At 48.9% G+C, this 24,282-nt stretch overlaps 6 protein-coding genes across 6 annotated transcripts, besides 1 other annotated feature; 4 read left to right on the forward strand and 2 right to left on the reverse strand.

The window, feature by feature from the left end:
- Positions 1 to 470: 470 nt before the first annotated feature.
- Positions 471 to 1,590, forward strand: CTRU02_206359 (uncharacterized protein; the record flags this gene model as incomplete). The annotated part of the gene is made up of 3 exons (XM_036728044.1): positions 471 to 560; positions 639 to 1,064; positions 1,120 to 1,590. The coding sequence occupies 3 exons, from the start codon at positions 471 to 473 to the stop codon at positions 1,588 to 1,590; spliced, it is 987 nt and encodes a 328-aa protein (XP_036580158.1).
- Positions 1,591 to 2,952: 1,362 nt separating this feature from the next.
- Positions 2,953 to 4,289, forward strand: CTRU02_206360 (uncharacterized protein; the record flags this gene model as incomplete). Its single annotated transcript, XM_070204701.1, has 5 exons — positions 2,953 to 3,132; positions 3,202 to 3,238; positions 3,300 to 3,520; positions 3,627 to 3,853; positions 3,929 to 4,289. The coding sequence occupies 5 exons, from the start codon at positions 2,953 to 2,955 to the stop codon at positions 4,287 to 4,289; spliced, it is 1,026 nt and encodes a 341-aa protein (XP_070061805.1).
- Positions 4,290 to 7,277: 2,988 nt separating this feature from the next.
- CTRU02_206361 (uncharacterized protein) lies at positions 7,278 to 7,588 on the forward strand (the record flags this gene model as incomplete). Its single annotated transcript, XM_036728043.1, has 2 exons — positions 7,278 to 7,374; positions 7,452 to 7,588. 2 exons carry the CDS (start codon positions 7,278 to 7,280, stop codon positions 7,586 to 7,588), a joined length of 234 nt encoding a protein of 77 aa, XP_036580157.1.
- A 789-nt stretch (positions 7,589 to 8,377) lies between these two features.
- On the reverse strand, positions 8,378 to 9,912 carry CTRU02_206362 (prolyl 4-hydroxylase; the record flags this gene model as incomplete). Its single annotated transcript, XM_036728042.1, has 2 exons — positions 8,378 to 9,558; positions 9,624 to 9,912. 2 exons carry the CDS (start codon positions 9,910 to 9,912, stop codon positions 8,378 to 8,380), a joined length of 1,470 nt encoding a protein of 489 aa, XP_036580156.1.
- Positions 9,913 to 11,535: 1,623 nt separating this feature from the next.
- On the reverse strand, positions 11,536 to 13,198 carry CTRU02_206363 (hydroxymethylglutaryl synthase; the record flags this gene model as incomplete). Its single annotated transcript, XM_036728041.2, has 5 exons — positions 11,536 to 11,673; positions 11,731 to 11,862; positions 11,928 to 12,868; positions 12,968 to 13,070; positions 13,142 to 13,198. The coding sequence occupies 5 exons, from the start codon at positions 13,196 to 13,198 to the stop codon at positions 11,536 to 11,538; spliced, it is 1,371 nt and encodes a 456-aa protein (XP_036580155.2).
- Positions 13,199 to 15,723: 2,525 nt separating this feature from the next.
- CTRU02_206364 (uncharacterized protein) lies at positions 15,724 to 17,143 on the forward strand (the record flags this gene model as incomplete). Its single annotated transcript, XM_036728040.1, has 3 exons — positions 15,724 to 16,233; positions 16,291 to 16,536; positions 16,586 to 17,143. The coding sequence occupies 3 exons, from the start codon at positions 15,724 to 15,726 to the stop codon at positions 17,141 to 17,143; spliced, it is 1,314 nt and encodes a 437-aa protein (XP_036580154.1).
- Positions 17,144 to 17,442: 299 nt separating this feature from the next.
- Positions 17,443 to 17,511: a sequence feature (Short protein (CTRU02_206365, KAL0939755.1) was converted to a misc_feature.).
- Between the last annotated feature and the right edge of the window lie 6,771 nt (positions 17,512 to 24,282).

Genomic DNA, 24,282 nt, shown 5'->3' on the forward strand with positions numbered 1-24,282 from the left:
GGCGAGGCCCGAAATGAGTAGTTGACGAAAATGGCCAAGCTTCCGCCGTAGTCCCCAATAGTCGCACACAATTTCTGCGCGAAGTTGTGACAGTGAACTTTCTTCAACTTCAAGCGAAGCCGACACAAAGAAGCTCATTACTTTTCATATGCCATTTGAGCTGGCTACCAAACGTGGCAGCGCCTCATCATTTGACGTGGGCAACCATTAGGTTTTCTCCGCGCTTGTACGGAGCCGCTCCCACACTCCGTCTGCTTCGGTCATGAAGCCCCTATTCTTAGTCTTATCCACACAACAGGGGTTCCAGCCAGTGAATGCCTCTAAATGCATACATGTAGCCCACCTTCCACGTCAGTCTATGCCGCGTTGCTTCGCATATCATCTTCAGCGAATTTCTTCATTCATTATTTGTGACCTCTTTCTTTTTAGATGCTGGTTTCTACATTATTTTACGCCAACTATATTTTACAATGCCTTCTATAGGGACGCCTCTGAAAATCGGTGTCATCACGGTCGTGTTCTTAATCGTGACAGCCACATGGATTTTCCCCTTCCACATTGTATGTATCATTCCAAGATAACAGTTTGGTGTCATTTTTGAATTGGTGGCTAACAAGGGGATTCCCGCCGGAAAATAGCCCCAAGCGAGGCATTCTATAAAACATGGTTCTTTTCAACACGGCTCTCCAGCATCAAAGAACAAGGGCTCGAGTGACAGGCCACTCATTGTCTATGCTTATCACGAGTCTGATAGTGCGCGAGCAAACTTGGAGTACTTCGTCGCAAAGGGCCTTCACAATGCAGCGGATTTCGTTTTCATTTTCAACGGGGATGCAAAGTCGTCGAGTATTATCCCCGAATTGCCCCATGTGAAAATTGTGAAGCGAGAAAACACATGCTTCGATATGGGTGCTATCGGAGAAGTTCTCCGTGAAGGGGACCTATGGAAGAAGTACAAGCGGTTTATCACTATGAACGCGAGCATCAGGGGTCCCTTCTTGCCGATGTGGAGTTTCTCCTGCTGGACCGACCTGTTTCTTAGCAAGCTGACGGACAAAACCAAGGTAAGTACTCCTGCTCTTTGGATACAAGGTATTCAATAGGCTAACAAACATTCAGCTCGTTGGCATGACGCTCAACTGCCAACCTAGATTGCATGTGCAGTCTATGATATTTGCGACAGACGACATCGGCATGGGGATTCTCCTTGACCCCACCATCGCAACATCAGCATCAGAAGACGACCCGTTCGGGTCGAAAGATGCCCCCGTTGGCCTCAGCGGATGTTACGCCGACTGGAACGCCGCGGTTCATGCTGAAGTCGGTACTACAGGTCTGATCATGAAGTCTGGCTATGATGTCGACGTTATGATGACCTCTATGCATCCTGATGGCGATGTTAAGAAATATTGCAAGGCTCATCCGGACTCCGGTGATGTCCTATGGGACAAGAAGTACTTTGGGAGCAATGTTCATCCCTATGAGACGATATTCATCAAGGCAAACCGGGATGTTGATCCACAACTAATGTCTTCGATGACGGATTGGCACCTACGGATGAACGTCACTAGTTTCGATACGTGCGGGTGATTATGCGCAACGTGGTGGGATGTTCCACAGATCCTGCGATCAAAGCTCACCGGAGGCTCACAGTAACACCGGGATAAGGGTGGGGCTGAGGGTGAAAGCAGCTCAATCCAAAGGAAAACAAAGAAGCAGGGTCAGCAAAGCCATCTTTATCGGCCGGCAGTGACCGACGATTCTATCAACCGAACTTGGGGATATGTGAGGAGAACATCCTCGGGTCTTCAAGTCCTCTTTCTTCTCGAGCGACAAGCTTCTCCGCATTCAACGCTAAAACAAACAAAGATACCCACGTTAAAGGGGAGGGAGCTTAAAAACTCACTCACGCCACAATAGATCTCACCTCACTAGTTAAGAGATTAATAGAAGAGGTCATTATACAGTTATAATACAAAAAGCGTTCAAAAAAGTTCAAGCAATATACCAAAGATACACTTTCCCTTAAAGATAACAGAGGACTTAATAAACAAAAAGATCGAGAAACAGCAGACGAAAGTACTCGGAATTAAAAAGAAAAAAAAGCTAGCCAAGCTTGCAAAGTCTCAGAGCTAGGCTACGGAATGATTAGATGAGGCATTGCTAAGGCTGATAGCCTCGTATAGTGGGACATGACAGGAAGGTTCCAGCCGGCTGGAACATTATGTCTAAGCGGGAGCTGTTGAACCCATAACTTGCTGTTTGGCTATTCCAAAAAGGGACAAACAGCCGCTCCTATTGTGCTTCGCGACGCCTAGTATTCCAGAAGATTGCTCCGAAGCCACCCTCGCTCAGCTCTTAATCAGACTGAGGTAGTTGAGATGAAAGAAACATCCCCATTTGCCGTGAACGGACAGCGGGCCCTTCTGATGTCAGAATTTCCGACTTTCATGTGTGCCACATGCGAAATTTATTATGAAGTGCTTTTTTTTTTTGGCGCGCGTACATGGCTAAGAATTCACATCAGCCCGTCCTTTTGGTATCAAGGAGCTATGCCAAGAACAGCTTGGTTACAGTTAAAGAGCTGACGCCTCCAAATACACATCTGGATAACTGCCTCGCTACCCAATAAGATCGCATGCTTGTTCGCTTGTGCTATTGTCGAATCGAACTCAAAGTGGGCTTCCAGTACGCGCCACTTCGCGTTCTGGAATCTTTCAGCGCTGCTTGGTTTTGGATGAAAACGGAGAAGGACAGGCCGTTATTATCCACAACTTCGAAGTATGCGATATCTGGTTAGATCGCTGATAAAGAAATTGGCCTGTGCTGTAATTGTGTCTCGTAAGCACGATAAATACTCTAACGACCTCCAGAGGATGGCCTCGGGTGTTGGTAGTGTGTTGGTTTGTGTTCAGCAGGACCTTCAATGAACTTATCACTTGTCTAACGGAGATGTCAGAGCTGTCCTCGGCAAATGTGGCCTACCTCACCCTTGAGTATCGTAATCGGACAATCATAACGACTAGCGTCTGTTTTCCATTAGGTCTTCTTGCAGTTGTTCTTCGTTTTGTCTCTCGCAGGATATCGAGGGCAGGCATATGGTACGATGACTGGCTTGCTCTCTTCGCACTGGTATGCCACATCCAACCCTTTTTGATACCGTTTGTTCTTTAGTCCCAAGACTGACAACATGTCTTCCAGACATCAGTAGGAGTCTTCATCGGTCTTATGATCGTTGGTAAGAATACGTAGTCTCGACAATTCTTCTAGCTTACACGCTGACATTTGTGTCTTCATAGATCTACCTACTGACGCTACCATCCGCGGGGAGCCGATTCCCGAGAGCACTCTTCTCTCAAATGCAAAGACGGTTTACATCGCTGAGCTCTTCTATTACATTATCCAGATGAGCCTAAAAGCCTCAATACTCGCATTTTACTGGAGACTGTTTGAATCTACTTCAATGCGTGTTCCTATTTATCTTGTCGCGTGCTTTTCAGCATGTTGGTTCATTGCCTCGGTAGGTCATCTCGTCCCCAATGGCCCACCTACGCGGCCATACCGGATAACTCTCCACCTTCCGTTCCTTACGAACAGTGTAATGCTCACTGCCTGTCTAAGCGCAGCTCCTCGTCACAGCTTTTCAATGTATACCAGTCGCATCTCTTTGGGACCCTGAGCTGCAAGCCACAGCGCGGTGTGTTGAGCTAGGGCCCTTCTTTTTCGGCACCTCGATCCCAAACATTCTTGCCGATCTGTTCCTGCTTATACTGCCCATGCCCTACGTATGGCAGCTAAAGATCCGCTCCACCCAAAAAGGCTTCGTCATTGGTTTCTTTCTACTGGGAGGATTGTAAGTCCATTATAAGCCCCTTGTACGGGAGGGCGATCATGATTCCAGAAACGCTAACGACTGAAATTACCTCAGCGTGCTCATAGCATCGGCCCTACGACTCCGCTTCTTACTCCTTCTGGACCTTCGAGGATTTAATGCGAACTGGGCAGTCGAAAACGCCTGCTTCTGGAGTGCTGTAGAAGGATGTATGGGTGTTGTCTGCATCTGTCTGCCTTCTCTGAGGCCCATCCTCAGGCTACTCCCTTTCTCATCACGCTTTCTCGAGAACTCCGGTACAAATGACAATAAGATTGTGACCATTGGAAGAGCAGGATCTGAGAAATATAGGCAAAGGCTCAAGCGAATAGGGCTGAGTGATGATGAGATGCTTGTATCGACCGGCACAATGGCCCGGATCGAATTAGAGAAGTCTGTGGAACGGTCTTCTGTTTAATCAGGAAACACTTAAGAGATATCTAGAATCCATGGTTGCCTGCCCTGCTTGTGATACTTGCTTAGTAATTATGTTATTTAAATTCACCACAGGAATGTTCGTTAGGGATCATTTCTAGCTGTCTACATTATCCGTACTTTGAGCCTGAAATATGAGACTGGCCGAAAGTAATGGAGACGACCCAGGTGCAGTGCATAGCTCACCACGGCCCAGCAAGCGTGTTTGGCGCAATTAGTTGGTTCCGTAGGTAGAAACAACCCGAATCTGTTTAATGACTGTCTTCAGAGACACATCACGGGAGAATTGACGGAATAACGAGCTTCCCAATGGGTGCGATCACGTTGTGAATGAATACCTACTGGTGCTTGGTGTTGAAGACCTAGCAGTGGAGAGACTCGGCCGAACGGCAATCTTCGTCGAACAGTAGGAAACGTGGCCAGCCCCGTAACCCCTGGCACGCAGTAGTTTATAGATGTCTATAGCAGTACATTCGCCTTCCTCTTTTCCGCTGAACTGAGGCAGAGAAGTGGATGAGGGAATAAATCACATCGTGGTCCTGAGTTCGCAACAGCCCTACTATCCGGGTGCGGCCGGATTACCCGCCATCTAAACCCGTCCAAGCTGTGAGCGATATGAGCAGGATGTGTCAGTTCCCTGCAGGTTTAACAGGGGACCGACAGAGATGGGATATGCGTTACGCTACAACAATCCCAATAGGATTCCAGCACATAGACGCCAAATATTCTTGGCGCTGTGCTATACACCATTGACTAGGTAGCTTCGGTTAGCTTTATGGAATACCAATTGCTTCTTCTGGCAAAAGCCAAGAAATAGCCGAGCTTATCTTCGTGCATGAACCTGTAATGGGCTGAGGAGGCCGCATGCTTCTGAACTTCGGCCTCACATTTGCTTAGAGAGAATGGCTTTGCCATCAATGGCTGCTGTGTGGCCCCTGTCTCGAAAACAACTGCCTTAGTCGCTCTAGTGCGGTTACGGAAGGGCAAAAATCACCAAAGTTCTTCCGCCATGCCTATGCTGCTTAGAACAGTTGCGGGAGGATTTGCTTGGCACTTTTGGGGGTTGGTGCTAAAGACAATTTAACCTGAATACACATATTGCAGACGCACAGCATCGTGTTGTCTTTGTATGTAAACCCAATGCCACGCTCGAGAGGGCTGCTTCCACCGGACAAATATAGTCGGATGAGGCGCTAAAAGTAAAATTTTAGTAATTCGAAGAGCAATTCGGAAGATGGGAGAGTTTCATCTGTGCTTTCTTTTAGTCTATTGAGAGTAGAAGTGACTGCACAGGCTGCGTCGGGTACATATCGGACTTGTTGATGTTGGAGAATGCCTGGTTGTGTATTGAACAACACTTGATAGGCCGATTTCAAAACTGGCTTCCATCTAAGCCAGTGTAATGTATTCCCATGATACCAAGGTGTCTAAAATTTCATTCTCCACCACTTTCCCACCAGCCGCCAACACTATATGCTGGCAGCTGAATCTTTAATCAATAGTCAATGTCTCACTCTCTCCGACACTCAGATACGCAGATGTATGTCTCCACTGATTTTCTAGAGAGCCTGACGGTTCAATCTTGTTCAAATTGTGACATAAGTTGGTCTCGTTGAGCTGCGGCCTGGTTGATCGGTCATCCTGCAGATTCCAGCTCCATGAGCCTATATCTGCGCTATGCATTGCGCGTCAGGATTCGTCACTAGCTCAGAGTAACGAGCCAGATACGACACTTCGGAAAAGGAAATATAGGGCCCAGACTCTGCTCTATCCCCTGTCATACCTGTTCCTCCCGATCCCCGCATTGCTGCTGTCGCCGTATTTAACACCGAGGGCTGTAAAGCGGGGAGAGGCATGCTTCAGCTCCTCAGTACACAAGCCCATGCCAGCAGTATCTAAGTTACATATTGATAGTCACCCAACTGCAATGCCAAATCAACAGGTTCTGTCGGGTTGCTCAACTAACATTCAAAGATTTCATAACTAGTGCAGCTTGTTCTTATGTCAGGGGCCCGATCAGAACAAGTATAGACATTGGCTATCTTAAAGAATGCCAATGGAACGCGTCACGCCGGCTTTGAGGTATAATTTCTTACGTTCTCCTCAACGACTACTCCGTACTTCAGCTGGAGTCACTTCGCCCGAGCACCCCCATGTTCCATAGCATTAGCGCCTACTGAGTAGGATGAGGATCCATAATAGGAACCTTATCCGTACTCAACGGCAAAATACTGAGACCCTATTGGTTTTTCCAGTGACTTGAACAGCGCGAATTTATACTATTTTCTTACTTAATGATCCTTCAGTTGTCTCGTTGATCTGATTGGTCAAATAAGTAGTATACCCTAGACGCCAGTCCTGCACGATCTGGCTGGGGAACGGGAAGGTCCATAATCCTTTCCCTGCAAGGCATAACAGAAGGCGGGGTAGAGGTAACCTTGTCATAACTGTTGAAGGTGTAAGTGGTCCAATCATTATGTCTCAAGCAAGCCTCAACTCTTGCAACTGCATCAGTAACGAACCGTCTTTCAAGAAGCAGACCCAGCACTGGCTAATGCGTGATGTAAGCACCCGATCCTCGTAGTTGAACGAGACTATTTCGGCCGAGAGATTTTGAAAGTCGCACCAATGGCCGCTCCTAGTAGCTCTCTACTATCCCTTTCGAGTGTAGAAGAAGCAATTCCTGGCGCTGTGCCTTGAAGATACGTCTACAGAGGACCCAAGCGTCCGAAGGCTATGTGGAGAGCTCAGTGCTACACCTGCAAGACACGCCAGCAATGGAGACTCAAGCGCTTGCTCAAGATTTCCAAGAAGAATGTCATATACCAAAGTTTCAGCTTCCAAAAAGTATATAAAAAGAAGCTCCTGCCCTTTCCCTAGAGTCTACCCTTCTCTTCTTCACACAACAGCTCCAGAGCAAGAATCAGTCATCGCCAACACTTCTCAAGCACCACGACTTCAAGTCTTCAAAATGCGTTTCACCTCGGTCCTCGCTACCCTTGTCGCTGTGGCTGCTGCTGCGCCTACGGTTTCCGTTGAGGAGCGTGATGTTGAGGCTCCCAAGTCCCGTACGAGCGCCCTCCTGTCCTCATATTATTCGAAGTAGTGGCAACTTAGCTAACTATCCTTCTCTTCTCAACTCCAGAATTGGTTGACGTTCACATCCAAATGCAGTGCAGAGACTACGACAAGTACTTTTGGTGCATTGAGCAGGGTTGCCAGACTCCCAACCCCGACCTGTGCTTCCCTGGTTTCACGTGCGCTATCATCTGGTGCACCTAAGTGGTCAGAAGCCCTTGGCTGCAAGCTGGGTCGTATGCCAGCATGGTGAACATCAAAGAGAAATGAGGGTTTAGGAGGCTTGGAAGGGCGGAATGTAGCCCTTTCAGCACTGGCTGCATGTTGATAGCATGTAGGCATCCTATAGATTCGATGGTAGCTGGGAGCTGCGTGGGAAAGACACGGTTTTCTCGCAACTTCGACTTCCATCTTCTTTGCTTTGGTTCCTTTGAGATTCACGTTTAGCTCCGTATTAAACTTATGGCCATATTTTCTCGTTCCCGGTCATTGACCACTTACCTAAATGAGATTTTGACTTCTTCTTAAGACGACTATGACGCTGCTTAAGTGTGGGGGAAGACCATGACTGCCTGCCTGACCACATTAAATCTCCTTCACAATGTTTTTGCTGTCTACGGCGAGAACGTTTCTACATGTCTTTTTGCCAGGCTGCACACTTACATGTTTGCTAACCTAAACACTGGCCCTTTTCATGAACGTAACCATGACGCTTACTCCAAGCTCATCTAAAATCACTTTACTACTTCATAAGAACTTTATACAGATATGCATCTAAAGTGATTTCGCGTGAATAGCACTTTCTTTCAATTCAATCAGATGTTATTTCGCAGGCGACGCAGAGATGCGTACCTTTCATTATCATTATCTCACTAAATACTCTTAGCGCTGGCTTATTCATTATCATTGCCCGCTAGCAATCTGCGTTTTGACTGCATCTTATAAAACAAAAGACTGTATTTTGTTTTTAGAAAGTAACAAAGACATTTACTTTTATTCAGATGGCTCAACATCATATTCCACTTCTGTCCTGATGACATACTTAGCCCCCTTTCTCACGCCCGTCCCCTCATGCAGTAGCGCGCCTCTAGTGTCTCCATGCGGGAACAAGGCTACATTTCCCATCACTGGGCGGATTGGGTACGCATTAAGGGTTCCTTCCCGCGCCGCAGGTAGGAAATAAGTTGTCTCTCCACCCTCGAACTCGTCATTCAAATAGATCAGGAACGTGAAGAGCGAACTTTGCTTTTTGTCTTTGGGCGATGCATCGTACACATAAGTGTCATCAGGAAGTACATCAGAGGGTGGCCACGCCCCGTCAATGTGAGCACGGTACTCAGCACCAGGAACGTAACGATATACGCGGAAGCGACGGTTGAGGCCGCGGGCTTGACGTCCCCTAACGGAGGCGGGGACGTGTGGTGCAACGCGTGACCAGAGGGTGTCGTGAAAGAGAGGGTCGACAACCCAATAAAAGTTGTGTGCTAGAATGCTGATGTCTCCGTCCTCGCGGAGAGGAGCATCGGGGAGAAAATTGACAGTTTCACCTGCGGCAATGATGGCCTTGCACTCCTCTGGCGAAAGAACATTGCTCAAGACCCCGAGGTCAGGGACAACCGGGTGCGGCTGATATGATACGGAGGGCCGGTCTGTGGCAAGAGGAACTGTATTTGGGGCGGAAGTATAAAGAAGTGCATCATGATGGTTAGGTGGCTTGCGCTGAGGACCAGGGGTTTTCTCGATCATGCGAAGGCCGGTCGCCAAAGATGCTGGCGCGGAGTCAAAGATTGACTTGTCTAGGACGGAAGCATAGACTTGCTCTGATGGTGTAGAGGGGCGGAGATCCCAGATCTCTTGAAGGGCGATGCCGGGCGTTGTTGAGATGGGCAGGGCCTCTGGATTGATATCGACAGGGCCGGTAACTCGTAGGACAGCATCAATAACGCGAAGGCGTTGCTCGTCTCGTTCACTACGCTGAATAGCAGTTCCATCTCCTCCAGGTATTGTCGATAATCCGCTGATAACGTCCAGGTCTCGGACCCATCGACACAGGGCACCGAGTTTCGGTTCTTGATCGCGAATTCTCATCTCAGCCAGAAGGATTCTCGCTTCGGTATATCGTTCATCGGTAAGGGCAGAAGTGATTCGGGCAGTGAGACTGAGGTTTGATCCGGCTAGAAAGCTCAATTGTCAATAGCTGTTTTCAATGCCATTTTAAGCTGGGTGGCGAGAAACGTACGAGCATCGCTGACCGAGGCCTGCCGAAAGTCGTAGACAGCCACGCGAAGGTCCTTACATGGCCTTGACTTGATCAGGCCTGGGTATTGTGCGAGTGTCTTGAGAGTGTCAACCGTAATCTCGAGTTCTTCATCCGAAATGACCGTCTGTAAGCTCTTGGGTTCGAGTGATGCGCCGTCGCCGTCGCTGTCAGGTGGAGGAGTAATCGTCACGCCATTCGTCTTGGCGACTTTGTTGGGTACGTCGGACGGCGCATTCTGCTTTCTCTTCTTCGATTTAGACTTCGTCATGGCTATTCAGTTGATTCCGACAACGGTGGGTGCGCGGGGTGATTGGCGGGGTGGTGTGGTGGGTAATGAGGTCCAGGTATTTGAGAAGCTTCAATCCAAAATTATCGGGACGGCAGATTTTACGGCGTAAAGCACCACCGGGCTTTTCCCGGCAAGACCCCGCTTGTGGGGCAAGTGGCCGGCACCTGCCCCCAGATGAATGCACGCACCATTTCAACGCCCGGCCACTGTGGACGAAAGGTTCTCGTTAGCGAGCCAATTAGGTCGCATTTCCATCCCCCCACTCCCTGCTGCACAAATAAGGTAGTTGAGTAGCCTTGGAAAAAAAGGTACCTGAAAGAAGGTCTACCTCGCAGTGAATCAGACATTTCCTGTATTAAGAGTCTCGTATAAAGTCAAATTTTTATTTACTTGGGCTCACTTAACAAGCGGATTCAAGTCTCGTTGTCATAAGAGCTTCAAGTTGCTGGCGGCACGTTGTCTTTGGGTCTATCAATATCTCAACTTGTATTAGACACTTGATACACACGCAATTATTGACAATGTAAATCTAGTCTGATAGCATCACAGCTCCTCTACAGTAAGAGCTACATGGGTGGCCGACAAACGTGGGACATTCTCGAGTTGCAGTACACATACGGTATGACCACACTACTCATTCACTTGTTTCTTTACTTGGCGACGGGCTTTTAAGTATTTTGGGAACACTGACGATTTCAATTTTCCCCAAGGTCCTTTTGTTCGTATCTCCGCTTAAAATTTGTCAATTAACACGGCAAAATCATGGTCCGGTTTTCAGGGTGTTGGCCATGCTGTAATTTGTTAACATTTGATAGAACTTGACGTAAACGCATCAGGGGCATTTCATCAAACTTGCTAACTAACTTCTTTTGCTAAAAAGTAGAAATATTCGAGAATTGGCTTTCGGAAGAGACTTTCAAGGCATTGAAACGCATATGAAAACACCTGCGGAGGGTCCTGGGTCGTGCTGGATGAATCCCCTCAACTGACGAACTTGATTCTAACCACGCTCAAATTCCTTAGGCCAACCCATTTCTGGATTAATTACGTTCTATGCAGCATGCTTTAGGCGAGTGTTTCGTTGGATGCCAGCAGGCTGACTTGTCTGGAACTACACGTCACTGCAGCTAAGATTATCTACACTTACGAGATTGAGCTTGTCGAGGGAACCTTGGATTGAAGCAAGGATGCACGGATAATTTTGCTGTGGAAAAAGCCTAATCTTGTCATCAAGTTGATGAAGAGGACCCGGCAAATGACCAGGCTTCTTTTGTTCATAGTATACATGCTGAGGCCGATCATTCTATTACTCGCAACTTCATTTCAACCAGATACTGTGACACGTAACACGGTACATTCAACAACCTCTGTCATCTTGAACTGGAAACTTGCTACGATGGGACTAAGGTAGGGGCACATAGAAGAGGGAAAAAACAATGTACTTTATTAATTGGGTTATAATAATTCATTCAAAGCCGCTGAACAGTGTATGCTCTCTGTCTGTCTAATCTCTGCTTTCTAGACTCAATCTTCTATATGCTTTGGGTCGAACTTGGATAACAACTACGAGAGATTAACACCGGTCATCATCACATCATCTATTTACTCCTTCACGGCGTATGTCCTCCTGTACGCCTCGTCGATTTCCTTCAGATAGTATGTGCCCGGAGCCATGTTCTCAATGCTGCCAGTGGGCTCAAAGTTCTTAGCGCCGTAAGCCTTCAATCTGAGGTCGCAAGCCTGATCGTCTGCGATCAGCAAAAGCTCAGTATCATAATGTTAGGCACAGTTGATTACCTCTTCATATTCTTCAGGAGTAGAGATCTTGCGCTGACTCAATCGGTTCATCAAATCAATCTTTTGTACTAATTCAGTAAGATCACCTGTCACCTTGACCGCAAACAAAGTACTGGCGATTCCGCTGCCGTACTGGTAGGAACAAGGATAATTAGTATAAATAGGGCGTCGGAGAATGCAGCAACACGATGACTTACGCTGAACATGCCAATCGTCTTCCCCACTGAAGTCTTCAGGTCGATGTTGCTGATCAAGCTGATAAGGGAGCAGTACAGACTGGCGGTGTACATGTTGCCGCATTGCGTGGGAGCGGCAATACACGGCTCGACTCGCGACTTAAAACGATCCTTGGACAAAGCGACAAACAGCTTTTCCAGCTCCTTGCTCTTTAGGGAGTCCTCATAGCTCAGCTCGCGGAGCTCGGCAGGGACCTTCCCCCAGGTGTCCTCGTTACCACCCAGCTTGTAGTCGTTGTACAGCAGACGTCCGTAAGACTTGCTGACCAGCTTGCAATTAGGGGTATGGAACGCCATGTAGTCGAAGATGTCCAAAAGGCTGCGCGTGTCAGTTTTGGGCCCGTGGCCGTTCGCCTTCACATTGGCCTCCTCGACTCTCTCCCGGAGACGGTTGTAGCAGCCATCAAGCGCTGAGGTGTAGCATCGAAGAGACTCGTGTCCGTTGACCACGGGAAATTCTGCCTTGAGGTCGGGCTTGTAGAAGTCGTAGGCGTGTGTCATGAAGGTGCCCTTGAGCGTTGGATCCAGGGAGAGCACCGCATCGGGGCCCACGAGCATGGCGACACAGCCGGCGCCGCCGGTCGGCCGGGAAGAGGCCTCCTTATAGAGCGCAATGTCCGATGCCACTACGATTGCGTCGCGGCCGTCCCATGAGCGAGACTCGACCCAATTAACGGCATTGAAAAGAGCACTTGTGCCTCCGTAGCACGCATTGACGGTGTCGATACCCTCCAGGCTTGTGTTCCCGGCAGGCTCAAACAGCTGGGTCAACACAGTCTTGATGGACTTTGCCTTGTCGATCAGGGACTCCGTACCGACCTCGAGGCGGCCAATGGACTTGGGCTCGATGTTGTACTTCTTCAGGAGAGAAGAGACTGCCGTGAGAGCAAGGGATGTCGCATCTAAGGTCGCTATGTCAGTAGTTGATGGGCATGCGGAGCGCCACTCCGAAAATCGTGCTTCCTCCAGAAGCAGGGGGTTGACGCATCACAAGCACTAACCTTCGCGGTCATTGCAGAAGTTCATGTACTTGAGACCCAAGCCGATGGTGTATTTGCCAGCCGAAACTCCCTGATATTGTTCGAAGAGCGACTGGTCCAAGGCCTGGAAATCTGCATTAATTGCTGGGCAAAAGTGAGGATGAAGCTGGGGAGTGTTGCTAGCAAACCACGAACCTGGCCGGGGACGTAGATCTCCATGGCCTTGATGCCAACATTGTTAGGGTACGCCATCGTGAATACCGGAGTCGTAGAATACACTGAGCGGGTGTCTCGTGCCCGGCGGTGAGGAGGCAAAGAAAGAGGTCTGGATGAAAAGGTGGCGGTTTCTGGTGATGCCAATGGATGTGGGAGAGACTGTAGTTAAAAAAGAAGTGAACCAACCGATGCGTGAATGTCACTGTCCAGCGGAATTCGGGCCAAGGCCGCCCAACCCTGACAAGCTGAGGACCAGCGCAGGCACCGGGGTCCCCATGCTTACAACCCCTGTTGAATGAGCAGTAGCTGTCAGGGATTGAAGATCAGAAGTCCCTTAGTTCCATATGTGTGCACCGCGAGTGAGGACTGTTTGCTTGCGAAGTGAAAACAAGCGGCGGTAGCGAGTCTCTTTTGGAAGGCATCGAGCTTAGTCACCGACAGGGTTATCCGGCACGCCATTCCGAGTTTGCCTTGGTAGTCCACTATATCCGTAAGACGGGATTTATGATTTGCTAACACTTGGCGGGCTGCGCAGATTTGGAAGTCGACCACCGATGCAGGTTCACGGCGTAGAAGCAGGAACTGCTCTGCTGTAAACACAATCTACGCCAATGCACAGACTCGACACACCCGAGGAGACTCATACCCCCCCTTCCGAAGCGAACACTTTGATGTCTGCTTTGGAGGCTTCGTGAGCTCCACCAAACTCGAATGGGTACCCACAATATGGACTTGCTAACGAAGCTTCAGAGGGAGAGACTGCGTCACAAGATAAGGCATGTATCAAAGGTTGCAAGAACTGTAAAGGGATCTTGTGTTGTCTGTTCTGTTATTTCGGTTAGATCTTACTCCTCGACTTTTAATAAAAACACATCACGACAACAATACCACCAAAATGACTCTCTTAGTTCCTTTCCGGAATAAACAGACATAAAACGGGTCGGGGCCCATGAGAAAGCCTGTGAAGAATGGTAATGGCATGTTCAAGCTTAATGGTACCCACTCGCCGGTGTACATTGGAGAGGATACCTGCTTGGTACCTTATATTAACGTCTGCCTGCTCGATGGAACGGCCTGGTGTACTGAAGCGCTTCGCCATGAACTTGCACCTGAATGACGAGAAGCTCGCCGATATGAGAGAGGTGGAGATGAACTGTGCCAAGCACATCTCCATCTCCAATATAATTCATAACTGGGATAAGGAGTTGGAGCAATCACAAGCTGCGTAGGAAGAGGAATCCGTGCTCTGTTCGGGATTTAAGGGGCTTGCAGACAGCACAGGACTTGACATCGAGGCAGCGAGACAAGGCAGAGTTGCCTTGGTAAAGAAAGGAATGTGAGGGTCGCTAAACCTCGCAGTGAAGCAGAGACATTTCCTGTAACGCTTGACAGTTCAAAACGTAACAAGAGTCTCGTATGAAGTCAAGTCTTAATTAACACGCGCTCACCCAAGAAGAAGAAAAGATAGTCGAAGTCAAGTTTTGTTGTCATAAGAGCATCAAGTTGTTGGCTGAACATTGCCTTTCAAGTGCTGTTTATCGATATCTCAACATGTGTTAGAGACTCGACAACACTCCACTATTGGCAATGTAACCAAGGCACTTTTGAGATTTCTGATACTCAATATCTTGTAACTGAATAGTACGTATTAAGCTTACAATCACCTACCTTATTTCATTGATATTTCTAACGCTACCATAGAAGCTCATGTTGACGTTGTCTCCGCTTTTTGGACAACTAGGTGTAGAAGGAGCATCTTGATGACGTTCTTTCCGGCGCTTATTACTGCATGCAGTCCGTTCAGATCTATGGGAATGATTGAGTTTGATGACAGCCTCTTCTTCCCGTCTCTAATCTGTTGATCCTCGGCCCGGATGTTCAACCAGTAATGACGCTCATTGTTGTCATAGTATGTAGTAGTTTCCTAATTAAGCGTTGTGACGATTCGTTTTAGCCTTTCTAGAGGTTAGACCGTGGAGAAATACTCCGAGTTGTCAAAGCGCTAGTTGCTGGCGATGCGAAGCCAGCAACGGCGCCATGTTCGCGGGCTACCAGTAGACGCTAGTCGTTCGGAATCTTTGTTTTCCGTCTTGAAGAACTTGAAGTTCGTGATTCCATCCGTGTTCTTGGCCCATTCGACGCTTTTTTGAGTTTGACGGTGTCCTCAAGTGCCCGGTCTTTGGTTAACATTCTTAATGCTCTGAAATGGTGATCTACAAAGCAGACGATGGATAGCGCTGACGCACTGAGTGTTTTTACGCCCTAGAATAAAGCTTTTGCTCTTGCCAAGCGGTTGACGATTTGGGCCATTGGAAAGGCGAATATGTTCATGTTATCGCGAATGGCTCTGACCTCATCTAGGAGTCTTGCTGTCTAGCTTCTCAAATGTTTTTGTCGTCATAAGAATTCTCCATGTTGCTATTTATGGCCGGTGGAACTTATATAATGCGATGTTGGCCCTCTCAATGCTATAGTCTTGCATTTCTAATTCATCCGTGGTCGTTCAGAAGACAGAGTTACTATTCATTGGCCGAATTCTTGCATTCACACAATTTGTCAATATGAAGCTCCAAAGCGCAACAGCAGTCTCTCTCGCTGCTCTAGGAGCAGCTTTCCCATCCATGCTGGGCTCAAAAGAGCAGCTCGAAGAACTTCTCAAGCGTGACCCTGAACCCGTGGCAAAACCAGAACCTCAACTCCTAGGCAATATCATCAGTTCTCTTACAAACACCGTCACCGGTCTCCTTGGAGCGATCGCTCAGAATGTTAGCCCAGAGAATGCCCGTCCGGAGAAGGGCTTCGAGTTTCGGGCTCCTGGCCCTAACGACAGCAGAGGTCCTTGCCCGGGGTTGAATCTGCTCGCCAACCATGGCTATCTTCCCCGCAACGGCCATGTCACCCTCGGCCAAGTCATTGAGGCGACTGCGCGTGGTTTCAACATGGGACCTGATTTATCCACCATTCTTGGTGTATTTGCTGTTCTCACTGACGGAGACATCGCCACAGAATCTTTCTATCTGGGGGCTGGCCCGGGTAAAGTTGGTGGTTTGAACCGACACTCCACCGTTGAGGTAAGCATTCACGGAATCAAAGGGATGAGAATGAGAGTAACTTAACGACGTCATTAGGTCGATATTTCTGTCAATCGAGAAGACTTTTACAACGGGTGTGGTGATAACCACCACCTTTCGTCCCGTATGTTTAAGCAAAACGTCAACATAGTCGCCAGCAGCGCAAGCAAGCAGTTCGACCTCACAAATATGGGTACTCAGTATCAAAAGAACTCCATGTTCTCTCAAAAGTACAATCCATACATTTACTACTTCCCTTTCCCTCTTATTGTTTCAATCGGTGCCTTCGCGTTTTACCCCCAGGTAGGTTTTGCAAAACTTCTCAAAGCATGTTCGAGGCTAAACCTCTTAGTTCATGAGCAACGGTACCTATGGAGCTGGAGGAGTTGCCAACTACGAGTCCATCTCTTCCATCATCGGCGCCAAGTATGACAGCAAGACCGGAGAGTTCCAGTACGTTCCGGAGACCTGGCCCAAGAACTGGTATCGCCGCGCGACCCCCTACGGCACCGTGCAGACGGTTTTAGAGGGTCTTCTTGACATCTACCTCCGCAACCCTGTGGTCCCGGGTGTTGCTCAACTCGGAACCGGAAATCTCAATGCCACAACTCTCCTATGCGACCTGTACCAGGGCTTGAACTCTGTCGTTCCTCTTTTCGTCGCGGGCACTACGGAAGAGGTGGCGGCTGCAACTACATGGGCAGCCTCGAAGCTCGATCCATACTTTAGCAACACTGTTCTCGGATGCCCGACCAGCGTTCTTTCTCCCAACCCACCTTCGCTGCTGTTCCCTAATCCTCGTAACGAGGGAGGCCCGCTCAACCCCCCGCCGAGTGTTGCGAAGAACATTGGCGATAACGTGTACTACAAGACGTATTTCACCACCGCACCTACATCACCCGCATGTTAGCAGAGAGAACTATTTCGAAATGAGATATGACGGGCGATTGGTTGTAAGTGCGAGCATTGTAACGGCGGGGGCTTCGTTGCCGGCATGATAATAAGGGAGTACATTGGTTTGAGTTGAAATGACTGTTGATGACCTTTTTGTTCTAAAATTTAACTTCTATTAAGAGATGAAATTATGATTTTCTCAGTAATTGAGTTTTCAGAAAATTGAGTTTTCAGAAAAGATTTACAATGTTTCTTTCCTTACCCTGATGGTGTCCTCAACTCGAATACCTAGATGCAGTTTAGGTTATAGCCTATCTAACAACAGGAAACCATCACATACGACCATACCCATTGGAAAACTCGGGATCCCGTCCGCTCTCCCATAGATAAGCCAATGAGGGCCGGATTAGTAGTTGGGTCGGTGACGACCAGCGAATACCTGGTGTTGTATGTTTTTGGTTGTTGCTGTCAGTTCTTTTTGCTGAGAGTCACGATACTATGGATGGGGACGACATACGCAACGAATGTGTCATTGTACACAACCACTTTACTTTCTAGTCTCAATTTTGATGTTAGAATTAAATTAGAGAAGCTGCTAATAGTTATGTCCAAACAATATTGTTAGATGTGATGCCGTTGGGGACGTGCCTATTTTATCTTGCCTATTATGTTTTGTGCAATATAAAATCAACTATATTTCCACCTTTTTTGTTGTACTCATGTTTCAAAGTCCTTTCTCTCAACATTGATTTATACAATCATCAGACTACAATGATTTGGCTTGAATAAACACAACTCTCTCTTTTTATTCGGTTATCATCCAAATCTTGAGTATTTACCAAGGTTGTAAACATACGCCACCTGCATGTCACGATAAGCAGCGCCACCATCCACACGCCAACAATCACGTGTCGTTCAATAGCTTATATGTATTAGAAATCCCAGCTTTGGCTGAGCTGACTGCACGAAAATCTTTGTACAACAGATAGACGCCCCTATTATTTCGATCAACAGCTACCACGCGGCCAAATCCGCTAGTTGACGGCAAAAGGCATGTTCCATGTCCATCCTTGCCTGCAAGAGCCATCAAGCGTTGACGAAGAATAGGCACTAGCCACTAACTAGAAGTAAACTTAAAATGCCTTTAGTGCCGTTCCAAAGGGGGCTCGGAGTGATAACCGCAGCTGAAAAAGGAGACATTGAGAGGTTAACCCCAAGAAAGTATATCCGAGCTTTTGGAAAAAAAAAATTAAAAAATTCATTCATGTCATGGTGCACTTATGCCAGGCACACGCGGCCGCTGCTCCTTTTTCCAAGTCCCGTTTCCATGACTGATTTCAGAACTACCGAGCCGCACGGAACAAGCAAAAAAACCTGGAGTCTCTCTACTAGCTACCTTACCCATCAGAATCAACGGCACGTGTGTCCGGGCTGTGTGAAGAGAGGGTTGGTAATCAGGCCCCCTTTTCTCCACCGGCAAGGCACATCTCCTCCTGTGGCGAAAAAAGGGTGCAAATCCGACTTCACAAGGACAGTTCGACGTTCAAATGGATGACGCAAGAAGCATGCTCGCTTAGAGATGCGGAGGCATCTCGAACAGAAAGAAGCGGAATAAAAAGCACTCGGTCTAGACTCAATCGGCACTGGGAAGGGCAGCGAGTGTTATGTGGGTGAGCGAGAACGAGACGCGTCCCCCCTCGATTTCAAAAGGTGGAGTTGTAAACAGGTTCCACTATTTCTTGTTCGGACATTATGATGACTGGTGAAGTCTCAACCTGCACAAAGATGTGCACAAGTAGTTTGTGACGGATGGGACTTCTATGGCTGACACGGGGAAACTATCGAATGATAAACGCGAGCTAAGGTGGTAGGTATGAGAGACAGAAAGCACTGCCGCCTGAAGATTGAGGACACATGAAGATACAACTCTGCCAACGTCGAATGTGGTCCGCATGTTCCTGGTCTCCGATCTTGTTATAGCATATCGGGTGTTGTGGACGGCGGGCGTAAGCCGGCCTTCCGGCTCGTAAGATCTTGTTGCTGCAGCCTGCAGGGGGGATTTGCGTCGGCATGGGGGCGGCTTAAACTAGAACCCTGACGATATGTACCTACTTCTAGATACCTTCGAGGTTCACGTTCGGCGTGTTGGCACATTGTCCGGGATTTAGTTTGATCCCGACCTCAATAGGATGTTTTCCTGATATCTTTGATGCGGTGGGAGTACGTAAGAAAGGTGGCTGTCGATTGCGAGGCTGGCGCCCGAGATACGGCTGTCATAACCCTTTCCAGCTTTTCTCTGGACCTAAAATTACAGCCAAGAGCTCTATTTTTGGCCCAGGAAGTATCGTGTGGTATGCCGATGGACCTTGACTAGTTGGTCAAGGAATTCACCATAAAGATCTTGTGTTTTTTTTTTTTTTTTTCAAGCCCGACATGTGGTAGCCCGCATTTTTAGAAGACGTGAGCGATGCAATGGTTTTTCTGAAGCAGCGTGGAAGCTGGAATAGGCATGTAAACACACAAAAAAACACACAGTCCTTTGGGCTCGCGTAATTAAACATCCAAGACTCGGTCTTGCACGGCTGACGGAACTGTCACAACCGAGACGGCTGCTGTCTTGGAATTTGAGTTTGCTCCAGATGTTCCATGCCACAAAATCGTTCACGCAAGCCCTCAAAGCATCATGAACGCCAAGTTCAGACCCTGAAAAAAAGGACGGGGAGAGTGAGGTTTTGTTGCGTTGACTTCTGGGAGGACGGGCTCGAGCGTCTCGAGAGAGAGAGAGAGAGAGACCAGACTAGTGGGAAACTAGGGCGACACGATGCGGGCGGGATCTGCGGTAAGGCCAGGGGAAGAGAGATGAGGGCAAGGCTAATATCTTTTCGACGGAGGCGAATCCATCTAGGAGCCGTCGAAAGCCATACTAGTAGCTGGACCGAATGCGCTGAACCTAGGCGATTTCGATTTCGTTGTTCAGACGACGAAAGACGACACCGGATAAGAAACGTGACAAGCAGGGCCCCATGAGGTCCTTCGTCATATCCCGTCGGCATGTAAGGGGGCCAGAAAATCGGGGTCCCGCTCGTCACGGAGAGCGATGATGGGTTTGGGGGCGTACGGAGTACTACGTACTGCCTGACAAGCCCCCCCCCATGAGGAAGAAGCCTGGCCGAGCCCGATGGCGGTTTGGACTATCAGAAGATGGGACGACCGTTCACGTCGGGCTAGCTGGCAGTGCCTTGGTTTGGCCGACTCTTGGGCTAAATTGTGTCTCTCATTGAAGGGGAGGGCTCTGGGCACACCTGAAAGGGGGGACTTCAATTGGAAAGGTGCTCCGGGCAAGCCATGACTCGGCCATCTCCAGAGCATCCACAGCGAGGGCAGCACGACACTGTGGATTTTTTGGTCATGTTGGCTGTGCAGGATCGCCCCTGCAGGAACGCGCCTTGGAAGATGGGTGATTTGATGGGCTAACAGGACGAGTCTACAGGCTCCGTTGAGCGTCGCAATCAATAATCAATAATGGGGGGGCCCAGCGGTACGGAGTACGGCGTGTAGGCCCGGAGGTTGCAATCAAGGATGAACCGGAAGCCGGGAACCGGCTCAAGTTAGGAAGTCCCAGGGACCGATCAGCGGACATTTAGAGTATACCGGGGAATCTGATTGCTTGGACGGTGGGCTTATTGGAAAAAAAAAAAGAGTTTTCGTCCTTCACTGATGGCAGCTCGTATTAATCAAGCATATCCGTGATGGGGCCTCATTGGAACGCTGGGAAACCTTCTTCCCGGGTCACGGTAAGAGCGGGTGTTTGTGCGCGCGCGTGTCATGGTTGTTTTTCTGATGGTTGGCATCTGGTGATGGTCGCGAGCGTCCGTCTTGTCGGAATCCAGTGACAGGTTGCTTTTTCCTTTGGCTTGTAGGTTTGAGCTCGGTGGAATTGTAAGCTGGAAATGTACAAGTACGGGGATGGATTGAAGAGAGGGCACGTTCATAAGCAGACAGGGAGAGCGTTGCTTCTTCAGGGGCTAGTTTGTCAGCTGGAATAGCCCCCCCCCCCCCCAATCAACCCACGGCACTGAAGCCGCGGCCGCGGTCAGTGTCTCCCTCCTTTTTCTCAATGCTGACATGGTAACAAATACAGTTACTGACACACCCTTCGAGGATAAGGCCTACGAGGTTATTTATTTGAAGACAAAGTGAGGCGAGCCGAAAGAGCTCAGCCGGAATATGCCGCGAATAGGAGGAACAGAGGCAATAAACCAATGCTTCAAATCAAGCACCATATGAATGCTTAAAATGCGAATCTAACCTACAAAGGATAACGGCATGGGCAAATGCGATGAACTGCCCAGCATTGGCACATGCCGGTCCAAGTTTGCGGGCGACAACTGTTCAGCTCTCTTGTTCAAGACGGCGGCGCGCCTGGAACGCAGATGACTCTCGAAACATTCGGCGTCATCTCCCCATCTCTCGGTAGCCGTCGGCTCGTAGAATCCTGCCTAGGTGGGATGCTGTGCATCCATCCGGCTTCCTCGGCGACCCTTGCTGGAGGATTCGGACTTTGAAGCATCAGGGGAAGGGAGGGGGGAAAAAAGACTAACAGACACAAAAAAGAAGTTCGCTTGCAGAACGCCAACGGCAACGCCAACAGTGACATGACGCAGATGCTCTGTAAAATTGATTGCTGAGGCTGTGCACAGAAAGCAACATCAGTCTCAAGCCCAAAAGCAAATTGACCTTTGGGCTGTCCAAGCATAACCTGTGCTGCAATGCCCGGATTTTTTCAGACGACTAAGGACAAGCTTCTTGATTAAGCGTTTCCCTCTCCCAAACCCCCCCACCCCCTCTCTTCCGCAACCTGGCCGGGGGGTTGTGTGTTTGTACACGTACTCATGCATCCAGTCTTTTACAGACTAGAGCTAAGAATGGCCTGAAGAAAATACGTCTCTGCCCAAAAATGACAAACCCTTGGAGATCTATTATCCGATATACTCATAGTAGAGGAGATGGGATGTAAGCTCCCTTTTAGATTTGGGTTTGCTTCGTGGGGGGTGTGTGTGTGGTTGGGAGCACGTTTTTCTGGCGTGATGGAATGATGAGTTCTCATTTACAGTGTCTCTTTTTGACTCGCCATCGTTTCGCTCAAAGTCTTGGGTGTCTTTATCTTTTATGATGTCTTCCCGTACTGGAAGGAGGTTTGACATAACCCCCGACGAGAAAGGCCAGGCAGAAAGACTCGCAGCACACTGCACACACCATTAATTACAACAGCGGCACGGTTGGGAGGGGGCCCTATCGATGATTCCGGCCCCTCTGCCCGGCCCCAATGCAAGCCACCTGATCAAGACTACGCAGCGATTATGGGTGACTGGAACAGACAGACAGGTCAGAAAAGAGAAGAAGAATGGATACGCTGCAAGCCTCTCTGCAAGTCCTTCTCCAAGTTTCTTGGCCCGACCGCCCAGCCTCGTATCGTCTCCCAAAAGGAGAGACAGACATTTGAGGGGAGTGGGAATATCCCGCTGCCCAATCTCGCCTCTGTCAGTTAGCGTGGCGTGTCGTGTGCGCACCACGGGCATCTTCGTTCAGGCGCAGAGTCCTCCCCCCCTGGAGATTCGCTGACTGGGCTTAGGCTGTCCAGCCAGAGAGTATCAGTATACATAACGTTGGATATGAAACGCTGTTGTGCACAGCAGGTACTTTATACGGCACAACAGCTGATCATGGGCACTCTTGACGGGTGCTGACATGTACAGTTTTGTAGGTTTTGTCTAGGAGCCGTCACCGTTCAGGCCACAAACCAGCTGATTATTCATGCACGGAAACTGCATACATGTCCCCCCAGGTAATAGATAATTCAACTTGGTAGTGTACGTAGTTAGTGGTGCCTCCAGGTTTGCCAGCAGACCAATCTGCCTTACCGATCTCGACCCCCTCATCTGGGGGACCCAATTTCAGTGGCACCGTCTCCATGTCCAGGCATTGGTGTCGGACAATAATAGCAGACGGCAGCGCCCCAAACGTTCCTGCTGGTCCTGATTGTATGCTGATGAAAGTGAGGAAGCAATTAAGAAAAAAAAAAAAAAAAAAAAGGGCGGTCGGCATTCGTCCTCGACTGCTATTTTACCGTTTGTTTCTTTTGTTTCAAGTTTCACCCTGCGACTCTGGTCAGCTCCTTGGCGGAGTTTTGATTCTCATCAGCTCGTCGCTTGGAGCGACTATGGTATGAAGGATGACCATGAGAAATGCATGATCGGCATTTTCGCCATCTGTCTTGTCTGTCTTGTGCTTGTGCTTGTGCTGGTGCTTGTGCTCGCCGTGCCCCAACCGTCAGTCGACAGCGGCTCACAGTCTGGGGGCTGCCCGTCAAGTCATCGCGGACAGGAGTGATCGGTGAAGAGAAGTTCCAACTACTGCATCCCATGAATCAAAGCAGACGGTCCGTCCAAACAGTCAGGCGGGAAGGAGTTACGCCTCCTCTGCTTCGGCTACAGAGGTCAGATTTTCAGCACGTTCAGCTGGGACGACAGTTGAGACGAAAGGAAACGTCAAGGAGAGGGTTAATTGGCATGGGACCGAGCAAAAAAAGGTTCATCCTGTCAGGCTATCGTGGCACCAGAGGCCCCCAAGGTGTAACGGACGCCGGTGCGCAGGCGTCCCGTAAAACCGTGGTACGAACGGCTTAAAACGGGTACCTGAGTTTGTGCCACCCAAAGTAACCAACCAGTACGTTCCTGGATCCAGGTTCATCCACATGCATTTTCTTGGTCAGGGATACCATATGCAGCTCGAGGCGCGTGGCACCCTGACAATCAGCGTCAAACACACACAAAGCACGCCAGAGAGCGAGCAACGGGTTTTTGGTACACCGTACTGGTACACCCCAAGCGGGAGGAGAGGGGGGAGAAGAAAAAAGGACTCGTCCAGTCTTCAACAAATTGGCGCAGTGTTGTTGTACAGCATATACACCGTCACCGAGACAGAATTTCGCTTCGCAAACTTTGCAACATCAGTTTGAGCGAGATTGAAGTTCTCCCGTTCTGGTACCCATGGCTGTGCAAACGGCCAGCACCCACAAGGTATGGAATAATGTATTGTGCAGTATACCATGGGGGGTGGCATGTCCGGCTCTAAAAATGACTCTCCCCATGAGAA

This window comes from Colletotrichum truncatum, assembly GCF_014235925.2.
Source record: "Colletotrichum truncatum strain CMES1059 chromosome Unknown Contig_0003, whole genome shotgun sequence".
NCBI classification, from domain to species: domain Eukaryota; kingdom Fungi; phylum Ascomycota; class Sordariomycetes; order Glomerellales; family Glomerellaceae; genus Colletotrichum; species Colletotrichum truncatum.